At 46.8% G+C, this 20113-nt stretch overlaps 1 protein-coding gene and 1 non-coding gene across 2 annotated transcripts in view; both read left to right on the top strand.

The window, feature by feature from the left end:
* The first annotated feature begins 2960 nt into the window (after window positions 1–2960).
* Window positions 2961–20113, top strand: part of LOC143925557 (uncharacterized) — an 18730-nt gene continuing 1577 nt past the window's right edge. Inside the window, exons 1-4 of the mRNA XM_077450036.1 lie at window positions 2961–3070; window positions 4817–4879; window positions 14645–14745; window positions 18353–18502. Coding sequence (XP_077306162.1) covers window positions 3068–3070; window positions 4817–4879; window positions 14645–14745; window positions 18353–18502 — 317 coding nt within the window. The 5' untranslated portion in view covers window positions 2961–3067. The remainder of the gene's footprint in view (window positions 3071–4816; window positions 4880–14644; window positions 14746–18352; window positions 18503–20113) is intronic.
* TRNAS-GGA (transfer RNA serine (anticodon GGA)) lies at window positions 9444–9525 on the top strand. Its single transcript has one exon. It is a non-coding gene; the product is annotated as a tRNA-Ser (tRNA).

Below are 20113 nucleotides of genomic sequence, written 5' to 3' on the forward strand. Positions count from 1 at the left end.
CCTAGAACTGGAGTGACAGGCAGCTCATGTGGGAGCCCTGACCAATCCCCAATTGGTATTGGCAGGGGGCAGGCCTCCTATAGAAGCTGAGGTGATATGCCACTGGAGGGGGAATTCGGCTGAGTGAAGTGAAGAATGGAATACTAGGCAGCAGCAGAAGGGCACCCCCATCTGGGGGGGGGGTTTACCGATCACAGGAGAAGGCCCGGGGAGAGCTGTGAAGGAACTTTGCCTCTACACAGTCATTGGCAATGCCTTTACCACACACAGCCGGTGGTAAAGAACTCCTGGAGCATAGGGGGAGGTGAAGCTGTCTGAACTTAGGGTCTGGTCAAGTTCCTCATCATGGACTTAGGGCAGTGGAAGATCGTGAGTGTTACCACAGAGGAGGGCTGGATGTGCCAGGAAGTCTGTGAGGGAACTTTTCTTCTACACGGTCATTAGCAAAGTCTTCATCATACACACAGTGAAAGATGAGGAGTACGTGATCAGAGAAGAGACTGTGGGGATCTGTGTCAAATCGATATGACCTAAGGGCACAGGATTTGCAAGTTGGGCTGGCTGGGAACAGTAGTCCATCATCCTTGAAAATGCTTTTAAACTACTAGGCCTCCAAGGAGAGGTACTGCAGGCCTCAGGCCTAGTAGCAGCGAGCAACCAGAGCCTGTTTAGGGGCTTATTCAGAGTGGGTCCTTATTGCTCAAAAGAAATAGATGTGACATTACTTTACCTCAGTAATTACACGTTTGGGCATGAGGAAACCAGTTTGTGCAGGAGGAAACAAGTTTGTGCAGGAGGAGAAGGAGTTCTGAGACCATCACTGTTACGGGGTCAATAGTGATGTCTCCATTCTTTACACGGTAATGGATGGGGAATTCTTGGAAGTAATAGTCTGCGGGAGTTAAGCAGAGGAGCAGCAACAGTCTGCATGGAGATGCAGGAAGAAATTCATATCCAGTAACAATGCACATTCTAACTTCTGGCTCTAAGCCCTTGTACACACGGTCGGAAATTCCGACCACAAAATCCGTCTGATTTTTTCCAAAGGATTTTGTCCGAAACCGGTGTTGCATACACACGGTAGGACAAAGTTGTCGGAAAATCCGATCATTCGGAAAGGGATGACGTTCGTACGTAACAACGGGACTACGTTCAGGCTAGTAGCCAATAGCTTTGGTCGTAATTTAATCTGAGCATGCGTGGCACTTTGTCCGATCGGAATTCTCTACAAATGATCGGACAAAGTCTGAACGGATCATGTTGTTGGAAAATTATATCCAGCTCTCAAACTTTGTTGGTCGGACATTCCGACGGAAAAAGTCAGATGGAGCCCACACGCGGTCGGATTATCCGACAAGACGGTCCGATAGTGTGTACAAGGGCTTACTGTGTGCTATTGTGCTTAATCTTAAAATATGATAGCAAATAAAGATTCTATGGGCATCCCATATTCCTATTCCCTATCCAAGTTCTACCCCCCACCCCCCCCCAATAAAACAACAAAAACAAAACCAGCAAAAGACTGTTCATTGTCTCTGGAAGTGATGTATGAAGTCTGGCAGCGGGGTGAATTGGTGGATTGTTTGTTACTAGTGGTTAGGGATGAGCTCCGGCACGTTCTCACACTCCACGTGTACAGGGCTGTCTTTAATATTTTGGACCCTGGGCAAAAAAAAAAAATCTTAAGGGATGAGGATATTTAAACTGGGATAGTTGGCAAGAATGAAGCAGCTGCTTTGGGCCCCACAACAATGACAGGGCCCAGGGCAGCTGCCCCTTTTGCCCTGCCTTAAAAACGGCCCTGCACATGTAATCGGAATGTCCGACCGTGTGTACAGGGCATTAGTCTCAGCATCAGCAGGCAGCCGCACATAGTGTCAGAGGCGCAGCAGTGGCGGAGGACTGTGTCTGTGTTCCAACTCCCGAATGAATGGAAGCAAGTAGGCATTCATCGATGGGCACTGGTGAGGCTGCATTTGATGGGCACTGGTGTGGCTGCATTTGATGGGTGCTGGTGAGGCTGCATTTGATGGGCGCTGGTGAGGCTGCATTTGATGAGTGCTTCAATAAAAAGTTGGGGTATACAGGAGCAGGAAAAAGGGGATGGAGTCAGGGGTGGAGCCATGGGCGGCAAAATGACAACCATGTACGAGGCATTCCGACGCACCCCTGCTGATACCCTCCGCCCGCGTTTTGGCAGCGCTGTTCCCGCCCCAAATATGCTGCTTGCAGGACTTTACCGAACGTCCTGGGTGGGAAAGCACCCATTGTAATGACTGGGAGGCAGTTTTCAGGCGCTTTACAGGCACTATTTCTAGCGCTAAAATGCCTAAAAACTGCCTCAATGTGAACGGGTTCTAAAATATTTATGGAATTTGCAGGGTTTACCTCACGTATTTACTGAATTTGTGCTATTTACCGAATATGCAGAATATACCGCATGTATTTACCAAATTTGCTGTATTTACTTAAAGTATTTTTGGAATTTGCAGGACTTACTTCATGTATTTACTGAATTTGTGCTATTTAACTCAGGTATTTACTGAATTTGTAGTATTTACCTCACGTACTTACCAAATGTGTGACATATACCTTATGTATTTACCAGATTTGCTCAAAAATGCCTGAAAACTGCCTCAGTGTGAAAGGGGTTGAAAGTATTTATGGAATTTGCAGGATTTGCCTCACGTATTTTGCTGAATTTGTAGCATTTACCTCACATATCATGTGCAAGTAAAAATGCTGTTTTTTTTCTTTTCCTAGCACGTGATTGGGTATTCTCTGCAAAATGAAGCTTCATCTCATTTACCTAGCTCTGGATCAACTGCACTTGCAACGTGCACGGTCTGCATTTAATTATTACGAAACCCCTGTCTTTCATGCTCCCTGTGCACTCTGACATCACTTCCTGTCCTCCATGTCTCTTCTGCCCTTACTGCGGTGTTAGAGTGTGGGCGGAAGTGACACTGGACTGTTTCCGGGGGAGGAGGGGGTGTGTTCGGCGCTCGATTTGACTTTCTGTATGGGATGTGTTTTGTCTCCATTCTGATCACATCTCCTCCTGTGTATGGTGAGTGCTCTGTCGTCTATTCATCCTCTCTGGAGGTTCTTCATTGGGAGTCGTCTTATTTTAGTATTCAGACGATCGCTGTTTTTTTATCCTCCCTGTTTATCCACACCGTCACTTTTTGTTTTGGTATTTATTTCCCCCGAGCTCATTTAGGCCCCTTTCACACTTGTGCGGCTTGTCCTGCAAAGTCGCATGACAAGTCGTACCCCATGATTTCCAATGAGTACCGTTCATATCTGTGCGACTTCAAAGTAGTTCCTGCACTACTTTGATCCAACCTTTTGAGGTCCATAGACCTCAAGATTACACAGGTAAGGATGAGCTCCGGCGTGTTCGCGCACCCCATGTGCAGAGCCCGCCAGGAGGTCGGCGCTGCGCTAATCACAGGCAGTGAGACATTTCCCCGATGCGCGGCTGCAGAGATCGGGAAATGTCTCACTGCCTGGTATTAGCGCCGCGCAGCGGGCTCTGCACGTGGGGTGTGCGAACACGCCTGAGCTCATGCTTATACACAAGCAATGCTTCAAGTCGTGTTAAGTTCATGCGACTTTCAGGTCTTACAAGTGAGAAAGGGGCCTTAGCGCCTCTGATGCTTCTGTGTTTCTGCACTATACACGGGCACTACCATGCTTTGGGGTACAGCGCACATGGATAAATTGCTCAGCCAAGTTTTCAGTTTTCTTGTCTACTCTCAAACTGATTCCTCCAGAAGAATTCACCAGGACTCAGTGGGAGGAATAGTGCCCCATTATTGGTGTCAGTGGAAGGAATAGTGCCCCATCATTGGTGTCAGTGGAAGGAATAGTGCCCCATCATTGGTGTCAGTGTGAAGCACCTGATTAGAGCCATAGGCTTCAAAATGGGGTGGGCTCAGAACGCAGAGCGTTGCGCCATGAGCCCACCCAGGTGTTACAACAGTATATTAATATTCGCTGTTGTAACACTGATCCTCAATCCGGCCAATCGGAAGCGGGTCTGAGACCCGTTTTCCGAATTGGCCGAAAAGAGAAGACTCACGATTGGCCGCCGAGGAGGAGGAACGGAACGGAAGCCGCTGTGAAGAGCAGAGGAAGGGAAAGCTGTCGCCGCTGCCGAGCAAGTGAAGCCGCTCCATAGATGGGATGAGTGCACCAGACCCACCAACCAATGGACGGGGGGGGGTAGGGGGGTGTGTTACTGTTTGCCCCCCCCAAAAAAATAACCATGTGCCACCACTGGTCAGTAGGGAAGTAGGCAGTGTCAGTGGTTTTATTTTTATAATATCACTTTTTTACAATTATTATTATTTAAAAGAAATATATATATATTTATTATTATATTTTTTTATTTTTTTGGGGGAGGGCTGGAATATCAGTGGTCTACACAGACCCCTGATGTCTTATTTTTGAGATCGAGAAAGGGACTGAGGACAGAGATTCCCAGTCTCTCTGCAGCCAAGCACATGTTGTGCCTATGCTCACTGGTTTCCTCCCACACTCTTAAGACATGCTGGTAGGTAATTGGCTCCTTTCTAAATTGGCCCTATAGTATGTGCATGCTCCGTAAGAAGATTTACCCCCCTTCATGACCAGGCCATTTTTTTTGAGATACGGCACTGCGTTAACTGACAATTGCACGGTCATGCGATGCTGTACCCAAATAAACTTTTTATAATATATATGTAAAAGCATTGCGTAAATTGAAAGCGCTTTAAGTACCTGTAATGTATAAATAAATAAAATACACCCTCTGTCTCTTCTATTTCAGATGGATCCAGCAGAGCCGCTTTTGCCAACCAATGAAGAAAATCTCAGTGTGGTAGATCTGGAGGTATTTATTTCATGTCTCTCTGGAGTTCGGCTTTAAAGAGGAGCTCCGCGCTCCTTCAGGAAAAAAATAAATAAAATAAAAGTCAGCAGCTACAAATACTGTAGCTGTTGACTTTTTTACCACTTCGTTTCCGGAAGATTTACTTCCCTTCATGACCAGGCCATTTTTTGTAATACGGCACTGCGTTACTTTAACTGGCGGCGCTGTACCCAAATAATTTATTTTTCTCCCACAAATCGAGCTTTCTTTTGGTGGTATTTGATGCGTTTGTTTTTTTTCCCAAGTTCGTCTTTCAGGACAGCCACCTTAGAGAGACACTGGCTCCTCCCTTCTTAGGAAACACCGCCTTCAATTTCACAATTTAAGCCTCCTCCTCTCTCTGTCCCTCAGTTATGGTGTTTCCTCCAGTGGGGAGACACCGCTAAGGAACCTTAGCTAAATCAGTTGGCGAGACTGAAGCTATCCGAGCGGAGCTTCGGCCCCACTCGGCAGTCCGATCGTCTATCGGTCTACTTTCGGCAGTCCGGTCAGCCGGGGAGCTGAATTTTCGTACTGACCGTTTTACATGTGCTCTAAACTTCGCTTGGGGAAAGCAGGAAGTTTGTGAGGTCAATCCGTTTGTTCGCCCAGTCGGGTGTTACAACGGGATCGGCAGTCGGGTCGGCCAGGGAGCTGGATTTTCGTACTGACCGTTTTACATGTGCTCTAAACTTCGCTTGGGGAAAGCAGGAAGTTTGGGGAGGTCCATCCTTTCGTTTCGCCCAGTGGGGCGCTGCAACAGGACGTCCTAGGTCCCCCTGTGTTTGCAGTCGGCTTGGAGCTGGAGGCCGGACCAGCTGACGGGCGACGTCAGTTCTGGTGGGGGCGGACATCTTCGTTGGACCCGTGTCTTCCGGTTCCGGACGCGGTAGTGAAGGGGGACCAAGCGTTCGGCTGGTGCAGCCTCTCTTCTAAGTTGTACAGGCAGCTGTTGGAGGCACGTTCGTATAACTCTTCCTCAACAGGAGAATGTCCGAAGCAGTGGCTTCAAGTGATCCTGGAGTTAACAGCACCAGCCACTCAAAGGTAAGGAAAACCCTGGGGAGGTGTTCCCTTACTTTATAACCAGTAGCTCCACTGGTGTTTTTTCCCCCTAGGTGGTTGGGGGGAAGGGCAGTGCGTCTGGGATCCAGGTGGAGATTGATCCTAGGGGAGGGCACTCCCGGTGGTCCTCTTAAGTAGTGCTGGTGTTTCTTTTTAAATTTTATGCTGCCCTCTCTTTTATTTCTGTGTCTCAGAAAGACTTGAGCATGTCCCCCCTGGGTTCTAGGAGGGAGTGTCCTTCATGTTAGAGCCTCTTTGGGGAATTCCTGGTTCAAGGCACTTTGTAGGGAGTGTATTGAAAGCCCGGATAGCTCAGTCGGTAGAGCATCAGACCTTTAATCTGAGGGTCCAGGGTCAGGTCCCTGTTTGTGCGCCATTAGGGAGCAGGCAGCAGAACAGGGTGCAGATCTGGCGGCTTCTGTGAAGGTTCCAGTGGCCTCAGCTCCAGAGCACTCTTTCACCAGCGCAGCAGAGTGTTCCACCTAACCCAATGGATGTTCCTCCCGCACGATAGGGAGAATCCAGGGGGTTCCAGAGAGGAAGTTGAGGAAGAAGTTGACAGTGCCGTCTCAGACTCCCAAGGGGAATCTGATGGTGAGGGCTTGGATGGGGAACCCAAAAGAACCTCACGGTATAAACTTCCCCTGGATGAAGTGGATAAGCTCTTGGGAGCTATTCATACCACTGTAGGCATACAAGAGAAAAGGAAGGCACTGTCACCCCATGATCAGATGTACTAGGGCCTAGGGGAAGCGGGTGTTCCCGGTTCATGACGTCTTGATCAATGCCATCAGGAATGGCAGGATCCCGAAAGAAAACCTTTCTTTTCTGGTGCATTAAAACAAAGGTTTCCTTGGGCGGAAGAGGAGGCTCTTGTCTGGAATAAAATCTCCCAGGTTAGATGCTGCCTTTTTCAGATGTCCAGGCATACTGACCTGTCCTTGGGGACATGGGGGTACTTTCAGACCCTATAGTTTGAAGGATGGATTCACTTCTGAAGGATGCTTGGGATTTATCATAAGAAAATCTTTAAGCCTGCCATAGCAGCCACAGTGGTGGCTCGTAATATGAAGTATTGGCTTATCCAGATTAATGCATGAAGCAATGACGGCAGAGGAGACTTTTCTATCCTCCTTTCCCATGCTGCTTAAGGAGTCAGCATACACTGTGGATGCTTCGGCTCAATCCATGCGAATGTATGCAAGGTCCTCGGCTCTGACCAATTCAGCCGGGAGGGCCTTAAGGCTGAAGACATGGCAGGGGGACAAGGCGTCCAAAGCAAAGCTCTGTGGAATCCTTTTTACAGGAGACCTGCTGTTTGGGCCAGGTCTTGAAGCAGTGCTAGATCGCACGGCTGATAAGAAAAAGGCCTTTCCCCTTAAGAAGAAATATGGGGAGCAGTAAAAAAAGGGGCCTTCCTCCCCTAGTGGGAGATGATCACCTCCAATCAGTTTGTGTTGGGGATCATCATAAGAGGTTACCGTTTGGAGTTTTCAGAGCTCTCCTCTTTTGAGACTCCTTGTCACTGAGCTGCCAAAATGTGCCCTTCTTTCCTCTTCAGGAGTTAGAGGAACAGGAAGTGGTAATACAGGTCCCAGCAGGATAGACAGGCAAGGCTTCTATTCTCACATTTTTGTGGTTCACAAGCCTTCGGAATAGTTCAGGCTCGTCCTGAACCTGAAGCGTCTGTGTGTCTTGGTCACCTACAGAAGGTTTTGGTTGGTTTTAGTCACTGGGTGAGGGCACCTCTTCCGCCAAAACTGTTTCAGGGCATCGATAGTAAGGATGCATACCTGCATATTCCCATCGCAGAGAGCCACCAGCGTTTCCTTAGGCTGGCTGTGATAACCTCTGTAGGGGTGCTACACCTTCAGTTCAAAGCACTTCCCTTTGGGCTATCCCCTTCCCCCTCGTATCCTCACCAAAGAAATGGTAGAGGTTCTGGCATTCCTGCGTCTCAGGGAAGTCTCGGTGATCGTGTATCTTGACGATCTTCTCCTGTTTGTCCCTTCTCCGGCGCAGTTGATTTGGGATCCACAGGTAACAAAAGACCTGTTTGTGAGCCTGGGTTGGCCTCTGAACCTAGAGAAACCCAACTTAAATTCCTTCCCAAGGGGTCACCTTCCTGGGGTAGGTGCTGGGCTCAACAGATAAAAAGGGTCTTCCCTCCTTGGGAAAAATCCAGAAGGTAGACAAAGCACTGTTGTTTCTCCAGGGCAACCGTCAGAACTCAGTGAGGAAGGTCAGGTTGCGCCTACTGACATCCACGCTCCCAGCAGTTCAGTGGACGGGGTTACGTTACCGTCCTCTGCAAACTATTCATCTTGAAGGTTTGGGACCACAGTCAGGGGTCTTGGGACTCTTTGCATTCGGTTCCAACCCAGGTAAAGAGGTCCCCTTGGTGGGAAAGAGAGCAGGTCTGTCACAAGGCCTAGAATGGATTTTGCCAATATCCAGGGTGGTTACAACCGATACGAACGGCTCAGGTTGGGGTGCACACCTAGACTCCCGTTTGGTACAGGGTACCTGGGAGAGGAAGGAATCAAAGAGATCCTCAAATTGGAGGGAGTTGAGAGCAGTAGATCTGGTTCTCAGGACCTTTCAGAGAGTGCTCTGGGGACATCATGTAAGAGTCAGGTCAGACAATCCCTTGGCAGTGGCTTACGTCAACAAGACGGGGGCTCCTGGAGCAGATCCTTATGGGCCCTAGCAAAAGCCATCCTCAGATGGGCCGAATGTTAAATTCCTGTCCTTCCAGTGATCCGTTTGAAAGGAGAGCAAATTCAGGTATTAGATTTCCTCAGCAGGAGAACACGGGGAGAAAGCAACCAGGTTCTCAAGCAGGACGTTTTCGAAATAATCACCCAGAGGTGGGGATTCCTTCGATAGACCTCCTTTGCTTCAAGGGAAAACGCGAAAGAAGCCATCTCCTGTTCCATGAACAGGGGAGATGGGATGTCGGGAGCGGACGCACTAACCACAGAGTTAGGGTTTCTCTAGGTGCTATGCTTTTCCCCCCTCCCGTTCTGATTCCTGCAGGGTTAAGGAAGTTTCAGGTGGAGATTACTACCTTTTTCTAATCGCACCTCATTGGCCCAGGAGGCCGTGGTTCCCCATTCTGAAGGGCCTGTCTGTGGGACCCCCCCCCCCCCTGGGTTTTCCCGGTCTAGGAGTATCTCCTTTCCCAGGGTCCAATCTGCTGTCCCCAGGTGGAACCTTGCAGCTTGGCTACTGAGGAGGAATTGCCGAAGGGCAAAGGGGTCTCAGATCGTTTAGTAGCCACTCTTCGGAATTGCAGGTGAATGGAAACTCAGACCATTTTCTTGAAGGTTTGGAGGCAGTTCAATAGCTGGTGCTCAGAGAACTCCTTCAATGTGCACAGCTCGGTGGCTGTTCTAGAGTTCCTGCAGTCAGGGGCAGAAATAGTTTTAGCCCCTGAAACATTGAAGAGTCTGGTATCCGCTTCAAGCGTGTTTCTGGAGTAGTCGTGGCCGAGTGGTTAAGGCTATGGGCTGGAAATCCATTGGGGTCTCCCCGCGCAGGTTCAGATCCTGCCGACTACGCCAAAGGCATCTAATATCAGACCTTGGGATAGTAAGGTTCTTTAGAGCCCTAAGTAGGCAAAGACCAAGCCTTTGGTCGCTCCCTTCCCAGTCGGGATCTTTTATTAGTTTTACAGGTTCTTACAAAGGAACCTTTTTGAGCCAGTGGAATCTTGCTCGTTATGTTTGATCGCTCTCAAAAACTCAGTTTTTTGTGGCGGTCACTACGGCAAGGAGAGTGAGTAAACTCAAAGCCCTTTTTGTTAGGGCACTCCTTTTCCGGACCATTCAGTTTTTAAGACAGATCCGGCCTTTTTACCTAAGGTAGCCTCTAGTCTTCAGAGAGTCCAAGAGATTGTGCTGCCTGTTTTTCGTTCAAAGCCAGTGAGAGAACAGGAACACATCTTAATAAATTGGACGTTAGAAGAGGTGTCCTTCATTATTTAGATTGCACAAGTCAAGTTCAGGAAGTCTGATTCACTTTTAGTGTTATTTTCAGGGGCTAGGAAGGGTTCCAAAGCCTTTACACGTATGATAGCCAGATGGTTAAGGTTAGCCATTGGGCAGACTTACGTGGTTGGGGTGTTAGAGCCTCCAGTTGGAATTAGAGCACACTCAACCAGGGCAGTGACAACTTCGCAGGCAAAGTGGGCTGGTGCGTCTCCTGAACAGTTCTGTAGAGCTGCAACGTGGTTCAGTATTTCTACGTTCGTGAAGCACTATAGATTGGATCTTCTGTCAGCCAAAGACCAAGCCTTTGGTCGTAAAGTGCTGCAAGCAGTAGGTCCCACCCTAAGACAAGGTACTCGATTATCCTCTCTAAGGTGGCTGTCCTGAAAGACGAACTTGGGAAAAATGGAGTTACGTACCAGTAACATCCTTTTCCGGGAGTCTTTCAGGACAGCACCAGTTCCCACCCAGGTTTTTGGAGATCTTCGGGAACTCATCACATGAGACCGTCAGGTAAGACTAAAAGTTTGGTTGTTTGTTTTGACGTGTTCTTTTGTCTCCCCAGTTGGCCGGAGGTACTCTGGAAGAACTGAGGGACAGAGAGAGGAGGAGGCTTAAATTGTGAAATTGAAGGCGGTGTTTCCTAAGAAGGGAGGAGCCAGTGTCTCTCTAAGGTGGCTGTCCTGAAAGACTCCCGGAAAAGGATGTTACCGGTACGTAACTCCATTTTTTGCGCTGTAAACAAGAAAAAACTAAAATTTTGAAAAAATAAAAATAAAAACTATGTTTTACTTTATGCTATGAAACACCTTCAATTTAAAAAAAAAAATTAAATAAAGTCAAAAAATCTAATTTCTTCATCAATTGTAGGCCAAGATGTCTTCTGCTAAATGTTTTGGTAAAAAAAATAAAAAAATCACAATAAACGTATATTCCTTTGTTTGCGCAAAAGTTATAGCATCTATAAATTTTGTGAATTTTTTTATTTTTATTTTTTATTTTACTAGTAATAGCAACAATCAGAGACTTATAACAGGACTGCGATATTGCGGCGGACAAATCGCACACTAACTGACACACTTTATTTTTTATTTATTTTTACACTTTTTTTGGGGGGACCAGTGACACTAATACAGTGATCGGTGCTAAAAATATACACTGTCATTGTACTAATGACACTGGGTGGGTAGGGGTTAACATCAGGGGTGATCAGATGGTTAACTGTGTGCATATGTTGTGCTTACTATCTGTGGGGGAGGTGCTTTGAATAGGGCAAGGCGAAGATCTATGTTCCTGCTCAACAGAAATACAGGATCAATGCCTTACCTTCTGACAGAACAACAATCTGCCTTGTTTACATAGGCATATCGCCGTTCTGCTTGTGCCCTGTGTAAGTGGCGGGTGCTGGCCGACGTCGACTCCATGGTATTAGCAGCTGGGCTCTTGGCTGTGTAGAATCACAGCTGGAGCGTATCGCCAGCGACACGCACGCCCCCCCCCCCCAGACCCAGAAGTGTCAGATCACGTACTAGGTACGTGATCTGGCACAGAGCAACTGCCCTGCCGCAGAAAATGTGCGGTTGGGCGGCCATTAACTGGTTAATATAAGGACGCTTACCTGTCCAGGGATCCGGAAATGTGTCGCTTAAGTCGATTCTTTAATCTGCTTTTGGTACCGGAGCCGGCATCTCTAGTAAAGGAAACAGGAAGTGTAGCCTTGCAGCTTCACAGCCGGCTTCCTACTTCTCATGCGTGAGTTGCGCTGCACCTTATGTATGGTCCCATAGTCTTCTGGGGCTTGTGATCTGTCCAAGAAGGCTGCAGAGGAAGGAAGGAGGGCCTAACTTCTTAACCTCTGTCTCAATTCGCCATGGGGATCTGACCGGAAGTGGGAGCGGGTACCTGTCAAAACCAGGTACTCGCTCCCCCACAAAAAGTGCCAAATGTGGCAGTGGAACTTTCCCTTTTGGGTGGAGCTCCACTTTAAAGTATATTTAAATCCATCCTTTTTATTTCAGATTTGGACAGAGTAGGGAAGGGACCATGTTAGGTTAATTTTACACTCCATGTCTCCATTTAGGAGATTCACTCCCACTATTCATCCCAGTGACCACCATCATCAGGACTGAAATGAACAGAAAATCCCAAATTTTGATTCATCACCTTCTAGATTTAGTGATGTGGAACATGAAGTGTTGTACCCCACATTCTGAATAGTCTAGTTAAAACAAAACATTCCAAGTGCCCATGGGATCTTGTGGAGCCATTGTAGTCTGACGACGGGGAGTCTTCCCTATCGGCAGAACACAATGATTACTAGGACCGCTAATAAGACAGTACAGCCAGCCCTCCTGTACTGGTCCCAGAAGGGCCGGTTGTACTGTCTTATTGCAGACACCGATTCTCTTCTATCTCCCACTGCAGCACTGCCAGCTTCTCCTCCACCTCCCTCCAGCTGCACTGCAAGGGGATTAGTTATAGCATATGCCAGGCATGTCCAAAGTCTGGCCCGCGGGCCAATCGCGGCCTGCTTTCCGGTTTCGGACGGCCCGTCTGGTCATATTCACATATATATCTTTTGTGGCCCCCAACGAATCCCCGATTGCCGGGGGCCACAAAAGATAGATATGCTGGCTGCCATGGAGGGGGTGGGACGAGTGCTGTGGCTACAGGACAGAGTATTTCCTGTTTACACAGCATCCTGTGTAAAGGGAAGTCCCGTCCTGCGCTGCCATTGGACAACCGTTTTGTCCATCACTGGAGGCGGGACTTTCAATTAAAGAGGCCGTCGATAGAAACAGGAGTTTCTCCTGTATGTCTGTCGGCGCTCATCCCGCCCTCCTCCCTGTCTACTCCAAGGCTGCAGAGGACATGAATCCGGCTGCACTGATGGTAATGGTGAGTCTGCATTCGTGGCAATGTGGGGGCTGCATTCGTGGCAATGTGGGGGCTGCATTCATGGCAATACGCTGGGGGCTGCGGATGGGCACTGACCCTTATTTTGCTTCACATGTCTTTATTTAAAATGTAAGATTTTTATTTTTATTTTTTTCCTGAGACTTCCTTTTTAAAGTTTAAGGTGCGTGGTATAAGCCGATTAAATACAGTATATCCAAATAACACACCCGAGCTCATCTGTTCACCACACACAGCACAAAGGCAAGAGAATTCTTGTTGGGCTGTGTATTAGTGCTCGGATGAACACACTAATGCCCCGTACACACGAGCGGACTTTTCAACATCAAAAGTCTGACGGACTGATTCCGTCAGACTATTCGATCGTGTGTGGGCTGCAACGGACTTTTGATTCGCAAAAGTCTGACAGACTTTAGAAATGGAACATGCTTCAAATTTTTCCGCCAGAACTCTGCCGAAACCAGTTCCTACTGAGAAATCGGCTCGCGTGTATGCTAGTCCGACGGACAAAAACCGACACGAGGGCAGCTATTGGCTACTGGCTATGAACTTCCTTATTCGAGTCCAGTCGTACGTCATCACGTTCAAATCCGTCAGAGTTTGGTGTGATTGTGTGTGGCCAAGTCCGTTCATTCGGAAAGTCCGTCAGAACTCTGTTAGAACTCCGTCAGAACTCCTTCGAAAGTCTGTCGGACATAAGTCTGGTCGTGTGTACGCGGCATTAGACCGAATTTTAATGGTTTAAAGAATGTCAGACAAAATGGTCGGCTCTCGAGTATGTTCACTTCATCAAATCTGGCCCTCTTTGAAAAAAGTTTGGACACCCCTGGCATATGCCATTCGGTTACCAGGCTCTATTATATCTGCTGTCCAGGCCCCTGTGTGCCCCTTTCCCCCACCGCACTGCCGGCTTGTCATATACTGGCCCCATCCTTTCCTGAATTAACACAGTGAGTGATCAGTGCCTATCACTCCTGTGTCCATTCATCAGCAAAGCACAGTAAACTGTTTACTGTGATTCGGTTTGCGAATGAGCCTTTAGAAATGGAACATGTTTCAAATTTTTCCGCCAGAACTCCGCCGGACCCAGTTCCTACCGAGAAATCCGCTCGTGTGTATGCTAGTCCGACGGACAAAAATCGATGCGAGGGCAGCTATTGGCTACTGGCTATGAACTTCCTTATTCTAGTCCGGTCGTACGTCATCACGTTCGACTTTGGTGTGATTGTGTGTGGCCAAGTCCATTCATTCGGAAAGTTCGTCAGAACTCTGTCAGAACGTCGAAAGTCTGTCGGACCTAGTCCCTCGAAAAGTCCGGTCGTGTGTACGCGGCATTAGAGTGCTTCAAATTCATTCATCTGCAGCTGAGGCTGTACAGAAAAGAGACTGATAAATCTTTGTCCTCAGTCACTTTTGGCCGGTGGAGGGGCCCTGTCAGGTAGGCAGTGTGGGGCCCTGTGATTTCCAACAGAAGCCCTGATGATTACTGCTAGTGGCTGTAGCTGCTGGTAGTAATTGCATGTAAAAAAAAAAATCTGACAGGCTGGTTGTACCCAAGTTGAGCTATTGAACGACTTGGGTGCAACCAGCCTGCCCATAGAGGGATTGAATCTCAGCTGGTGCCCGCTGAATTGATTTGAGATTTGAACCACCTATGGTCAGCTTAACCCTCCCCCACTCTATTCAAAAAATGTAAAAAGTTTTGGCTTTATAAATTTTTATCATTTTAAAACGTCTCATGAAACATTTGCTCTTTTTGATTTGTTCTCTGCAGAAAATTGTTCACCAATTGACAGAGGAGGTAGAGCGTCACAGAGAGGAGCTAACCAAACAAAAGGGAGATCTTCAGGACCTCCATACAGAAGAGGCTGAGAGGTATCCTATAGGACAATGTCTATATAAAACGGTGATCGTTGCAATATTTTATGTCACGCGGTATTTGCGCAGAGATCTTTCAAACGCAATTTTTTTGGGGAAAAAAGGACTCTTTCATTAATTTAAAAAAAAAAAATTCAACTGTAAAGTTAGCTTAATTTATTTGTATAATGTGAAAGACAGTCATGGAATGGCGACAAACTACAATATCTAAAAATCTCCATAGGCACCACTTTAAAAAAAAAAAAATGTAACGGTTACCAGGTTAGAATTACAGAGGAGGTGATAGAATTATTCTCGCTCTAACGATTGTGGCGATACCTCACGTGTGTGATTTATTTTTATTTTTTTTAACACCATCTACATATGCGGGCGCTACTTACACATGCGGTTTCTTTGCTGCGTGAGCTCACGAGGATAGGGGAGCTTTAAAAAAAAATTAATATATATATAATTTTATTATATTTACAATTATTTTTTATTAATTTTTTTAAATTGGCGCCATTGTCAGCCGAGTAAACCGGAAGTGATGTTGTGACGTCACTGCCGTGTTTTTACATAGGAGACTGGAACAAAACTGTTTCTGGCTTTGTTCCAGTCTCAGCCTAGCCGGCGGCAGTGCCGGATCATGGATGGTGGATGGGAGGGCCGGTGTCCTATCATAAATGGTCCCTCATTGGATAGTGTCCGCTGCGTGCTGCGCATGCGCAGTACACAGCACACACAGATTCCGAAAATAGCCGAGGATGAGCGGCGCCTGCGACGTGAGTCCAGGTTCTATCCCCACCATCCAAGTGGATATAGAGCAGGAATATAAAAGAGCCGAGCGCAGCGAGGCAAGCGAAGCTCGCCTGCGAGGGGTCCTCTAATTTTCCCAACCCTATGTCCGCTTGGATGGTGGGGCTACGGCGCAGGCGGCGTTCATCTTGGGAGATTTTCCGAAGCTTCTTCTGCCCCGTACTGAGCATGCGCAGTACGGAGCGGACGCTATATGATGGCCGGACACTATCTGCCAGAACACCGGGAAGGGCGGCGGAAGATGGTGGGAGGGGATGTCCCCTCCCAGTACTTTAGGCTAACATCTGAGCGGCATTTAGCCGCATAGGGATAACAACCGAAAGAGCCGCCCGCTCTAAAAAAAAAAATGGTACCGGGGTGATGCCTGCAGCTGCGGTATAACCCCTTCAAGCCAAGGGGTATATGTGTGTATGGTCGGCGCTGAGGGGTTTTAAGAAAAGGTTTAAGGGTAAGTTCACCTGTTCAAAAATTGAAATTCCAAACATCCTTGACACCTCTCCGGAGCCAATTCACATAGTGGCCGTGATACCAGGTCCTCTGGGTGGGGTGCAGCGTGGTGCAGCGTGATGCGGCAGCAATAACGCACACAGTCCCAAGTGCGATGAAAGAACTTGTATTGAAATAATGCAAAGACAGTTCACAATAAACCCGGTGGGAAGACAACCCAATGGGGAACACTCACAGGTCCAACCGCGTGTAGAGAGAGCAGGTTTCAGCCAAACTGGCAGCGCCTGCCGAGGAGCGGCATGCAGCCTGGACGTCTCATGTTCAAGTGGGAAGATATCCAGAGAAGATGTGAGCCTTATGCCGCGTACGCACGACCAAACTTTCTGGCAGAAAAGGTCCGACGGGATCATTCCGTCGGATATTCCGATCGTGTGTGGGCTTCATCTGACTTTTTTTTTGTTCAAAAATTCCGATGGACCTATAAACAGAACATGTTTCAAATCTGTCCGACGGAATCAATTTCTATCGGAAAAACCGTTAAGCCTCATACACACGGTCGGACTTTGTACAAACTTTTCCGTGGACTTTTGTACAAAGGGCGTGGTCCACAAGTTTTTGTATTGCATACACACGGTCGGACTTTTTGACAACAAACACGAACGTAATGACGTCACAACGTACTGACGCCGCTTCAAAAGAGGACGTTCAATGACTCCAGCGCCACCTTTGGTGAACTTCTGTATTGTAGTCTGATCTTTTGCATTGGTTCTGAGCATGCGTGTTTGTACCTTGTACAAAAGTCCGATGCTTTTGCGTACACACGGTCGGACTTTGCTCCATCTGACTTTTGTTGGCAGAAAGTTTGTCCGTTTGCACAGCCAACAAAAGTCCGATGAAAACAGAAAAAGTTTGTCCGATGGAGCGTACACACGGTCGGATGTTGCTCCAAAACGGCTAATTTGCATGTTTGTTGTCAAAAAGTCAGACCGTGTGTACGGGCCTTTCGTTTGTGTGCTGGTCCGACAGACCAAATACGACGTAAGGCCAGCTATTGGCTAATGGCTATTGAACTTCCTTTTCTAGTCCCGTCGTACGTCATCACGTTCAAGTCCGTTCAGTCCGAAGTCCGTCGGGAAGACCGTTGGACCTTTTTCTGCCGGACAGTCCAGTCGTGTGTACGCGGCATTAGACGCGTCATCAGGAACCTTTCCCTGCTGTTCTGTCCCTACCAGGTGGGGTACCTATCCCTACTCTACTCACTCGCAAAATGCACGCGAAGGCCTTAAATAGGCTCTTGCAAGCAGAAAATCCTCAAGCTCAACCCCACAATTGGAAAATGCTGGCTGAGATTCGGTGCTCAGGCTGGGGGATCCCCACTCCCCTGTTTAAACTTCCAAAGCAGGAATTAGGACTGTAACTCAATAACAATATTCTCCTTTTATTTGGCTACATCCTATACACAGGATCAGTGCTGACATGTTTCGGCTATTACAGCCTTGCAAATGAGGTGTAACAAATGTCAATTTAAAAAAAGCAAGAGAGACCAATTATTCCCCAGTAGCGCACTAAATGAATCTACAAATCGAAATATTAGCATTGTGAAATGATCAACATAAAACACCCACACATAATGAAAAGTGTGTCCATATGGCATATCCAAAAAATAAATACACCTGTGCTCATACATTCTGCCAGGGTATGTAAACTTTTGATCAGGGTAATTTGGGTAGTTTCTGTTGTCATTATGATTTTAGAAAGAGTGTAAACAGATATATATACATACTGTACATACATACATATATATATACACATATACATACATGCATATATATACATGCATACATACATATATATTAAAAAAAAAAATTTAACCCCATTATGTTACTGGCCGATTAATCGATTATGAAATTAATTGATTACTATTTTCATAATCTATTAGTTGTCAATTTAATCGGTTAGTTGTTGAAGCCCTACACCCAAACGGATTGCTTCCTTAGTGACCCGGGAAACCATAGAGGAGCCATGTTCCTCTTGACTTCCTCTCCAACAGCAATGCCGCTGCAGATCAGCACCACCTACAGAGGAGAAAGTAGACTGCACCTGCCTACCAATCCATACACCCCAGTGCACAGCCCTGGGGAGAGCACCTCCAAACTGAGATCAGAGGGGTACACAGAGGAAGGTTTTTTGGCTGCTGAAAGTTAAAGCTGACCTGTTCCTACAGATGCTCCTAGGTAGAACAGTTTAGTGTTAAATGTGTGTAAAAAGATGACACTTTAAGAGTGTGGGGGGGGGGGGGGGGAGGGGGTGTTCTACATCTGAATAGAAATTTTGTATTGGTTCTAAATCTCTTTTCCTGTAGGAACCGGACCCGGGAACGTTATGTCTCCCTCTTCGTTCAGATACTGGATCTACAAGAAGCTCTGGAGGAGGAAGAGAAGACCCGGCAGCAGCTGCGGGAGGTGAACCAGGAGATGGAGAGGCTTAGTGAGCCATCAGAGCCGGAGTCCAGGTAACGGCTTCCTTCTCGAGGACTGTGGTGGCCAAAAGAAGCTTTTCAATATGAAAAATATAATGATATGCAGCGCTATAAATGTAGTATTATAAATAAAAAGTCCCATAGTGTTTGAAATAAAGTCCTTGTTCAGAAGAAAACGCTGGGGTCACCCACAGTGTAGACAGAAATACAAATTGGGTGAATACGAACTTATCGAACATCAACACACCAAGGCCTCTTGCCAAAAAAGAATTGACCACTTAACCATGCGATCACTATGTCAACAAAGCTATTTTAAATGAATGTTGTGATTGGCCCACAGTTAACACATGGTACAAGGGCAAATCACAGCACCCTGTACCATGTGGATAGCTGTACCCAATCACTAGTGATGGCAGTGGTCATGAATGTTTAGTTGAAAACCCCTTAATGACAGTTGAAAACTTTGCTGTTACAATGATCTTCAAAGTGTCGGGAAAAAAAAAAAATTAAAAATAAGAAAATTAAAAAAAAAAAAAAACCTCCCTGATCAACCCCCTAGAGTAGTACAGAGATAATATGGTGACACTGAACTCTGCTGCTGAAAGTATACAAAACAAATTGTAATACATGTAGAGAAACAAAACAAAAAACAAAACGAAAAATATGTAAAATAACGTTTAAAAAAAGTGTAGAAAAAAAAAATGATATTAATAATATTTTTTCTGTCACCAGACAGTGTCCCTGATCACTACCAGTCATATGATGTCTCTGTACTGCACTGGTGATAGTATGTAAAAAAAGAAAACCTAAATTGTGAAAAAAAACGAAACAACTTTTTAGTTTTCCCAAAAATTGCGACTAAAAAAATTACATCTTCAAAAAACTCGCTATGCTTCTTGCTAAACACCTCAGACTGTCTACCTTACAAAAAGGGGTCACTTGGGGTATATTTGTACTGTCCTGGCATTCTCGGACCCCAAAAAATGAGATGGGCCGTCAGTACTTGAGTGGCACAGTGGTGTAGTGGTATAGTGGTGAGCACTCTCACCTAGCAGTAAAAAGGGTGGTTTGAATCCCAACCACGGCACTACCTGCCTGGAGTTGGCATGTTCTCCCTGTGCCTGCGTGGGTTTCTTCTGGGTACTCCGGTTTCCTCCCACACTCCAAAAACATGCAGGTAGGTTAATTGGCTTCTCTCCAAAATTGTCCCTAGTATATGAATGGGGACCTTGGATTGTGGGCTCCTTGAGGATAGGGACAGATGTGATTGTGCAATGTACAGGGATAGGGACAATTGTAGACACTCACTCAGGTTGAACTGGATGGACTGGTGTCTTTATTCAACCTTATTAACTATGTAACTATGTTCATCAGGATTAATCAATTTTCAAATATATAAATAATTTTTTTTTTTTTGCCTTTTTAGTTCTACATAAACTCACCGGTCACACTGTCCCTCCGTTATTCTGCCCCCTTGTCACACTGCCCTCTTCTGTCATACTCTTTTGCCCCCCTCCTTTCATAGTACTCCCTCATCACTGTCCCCCTCCTGTCATACTTCCCTGGTACCCCTCTCCTGTCACACTGCCTCCCCCCCATCATTCTGCCCCTTCTTATCACAGTGCCCCCTCTTATCACACTCAC

Source organism: Lithobates pipiens, unplaced genomic scaffold (assembly GCF_037356315.1).
Source record: "Lithobates pipiens isolate NorthernLeopardFrog02 unplaced genomic scaffold, aLitPip1_a1.2 Scaffold_22, whole genome shotgun sequence".
NCBI classification, from domain to species: Eukaryota; Metazoa; Chordata; class Amphibia; order Anura; family Ranidae; genus Lithobates; species Lithobates pipiens.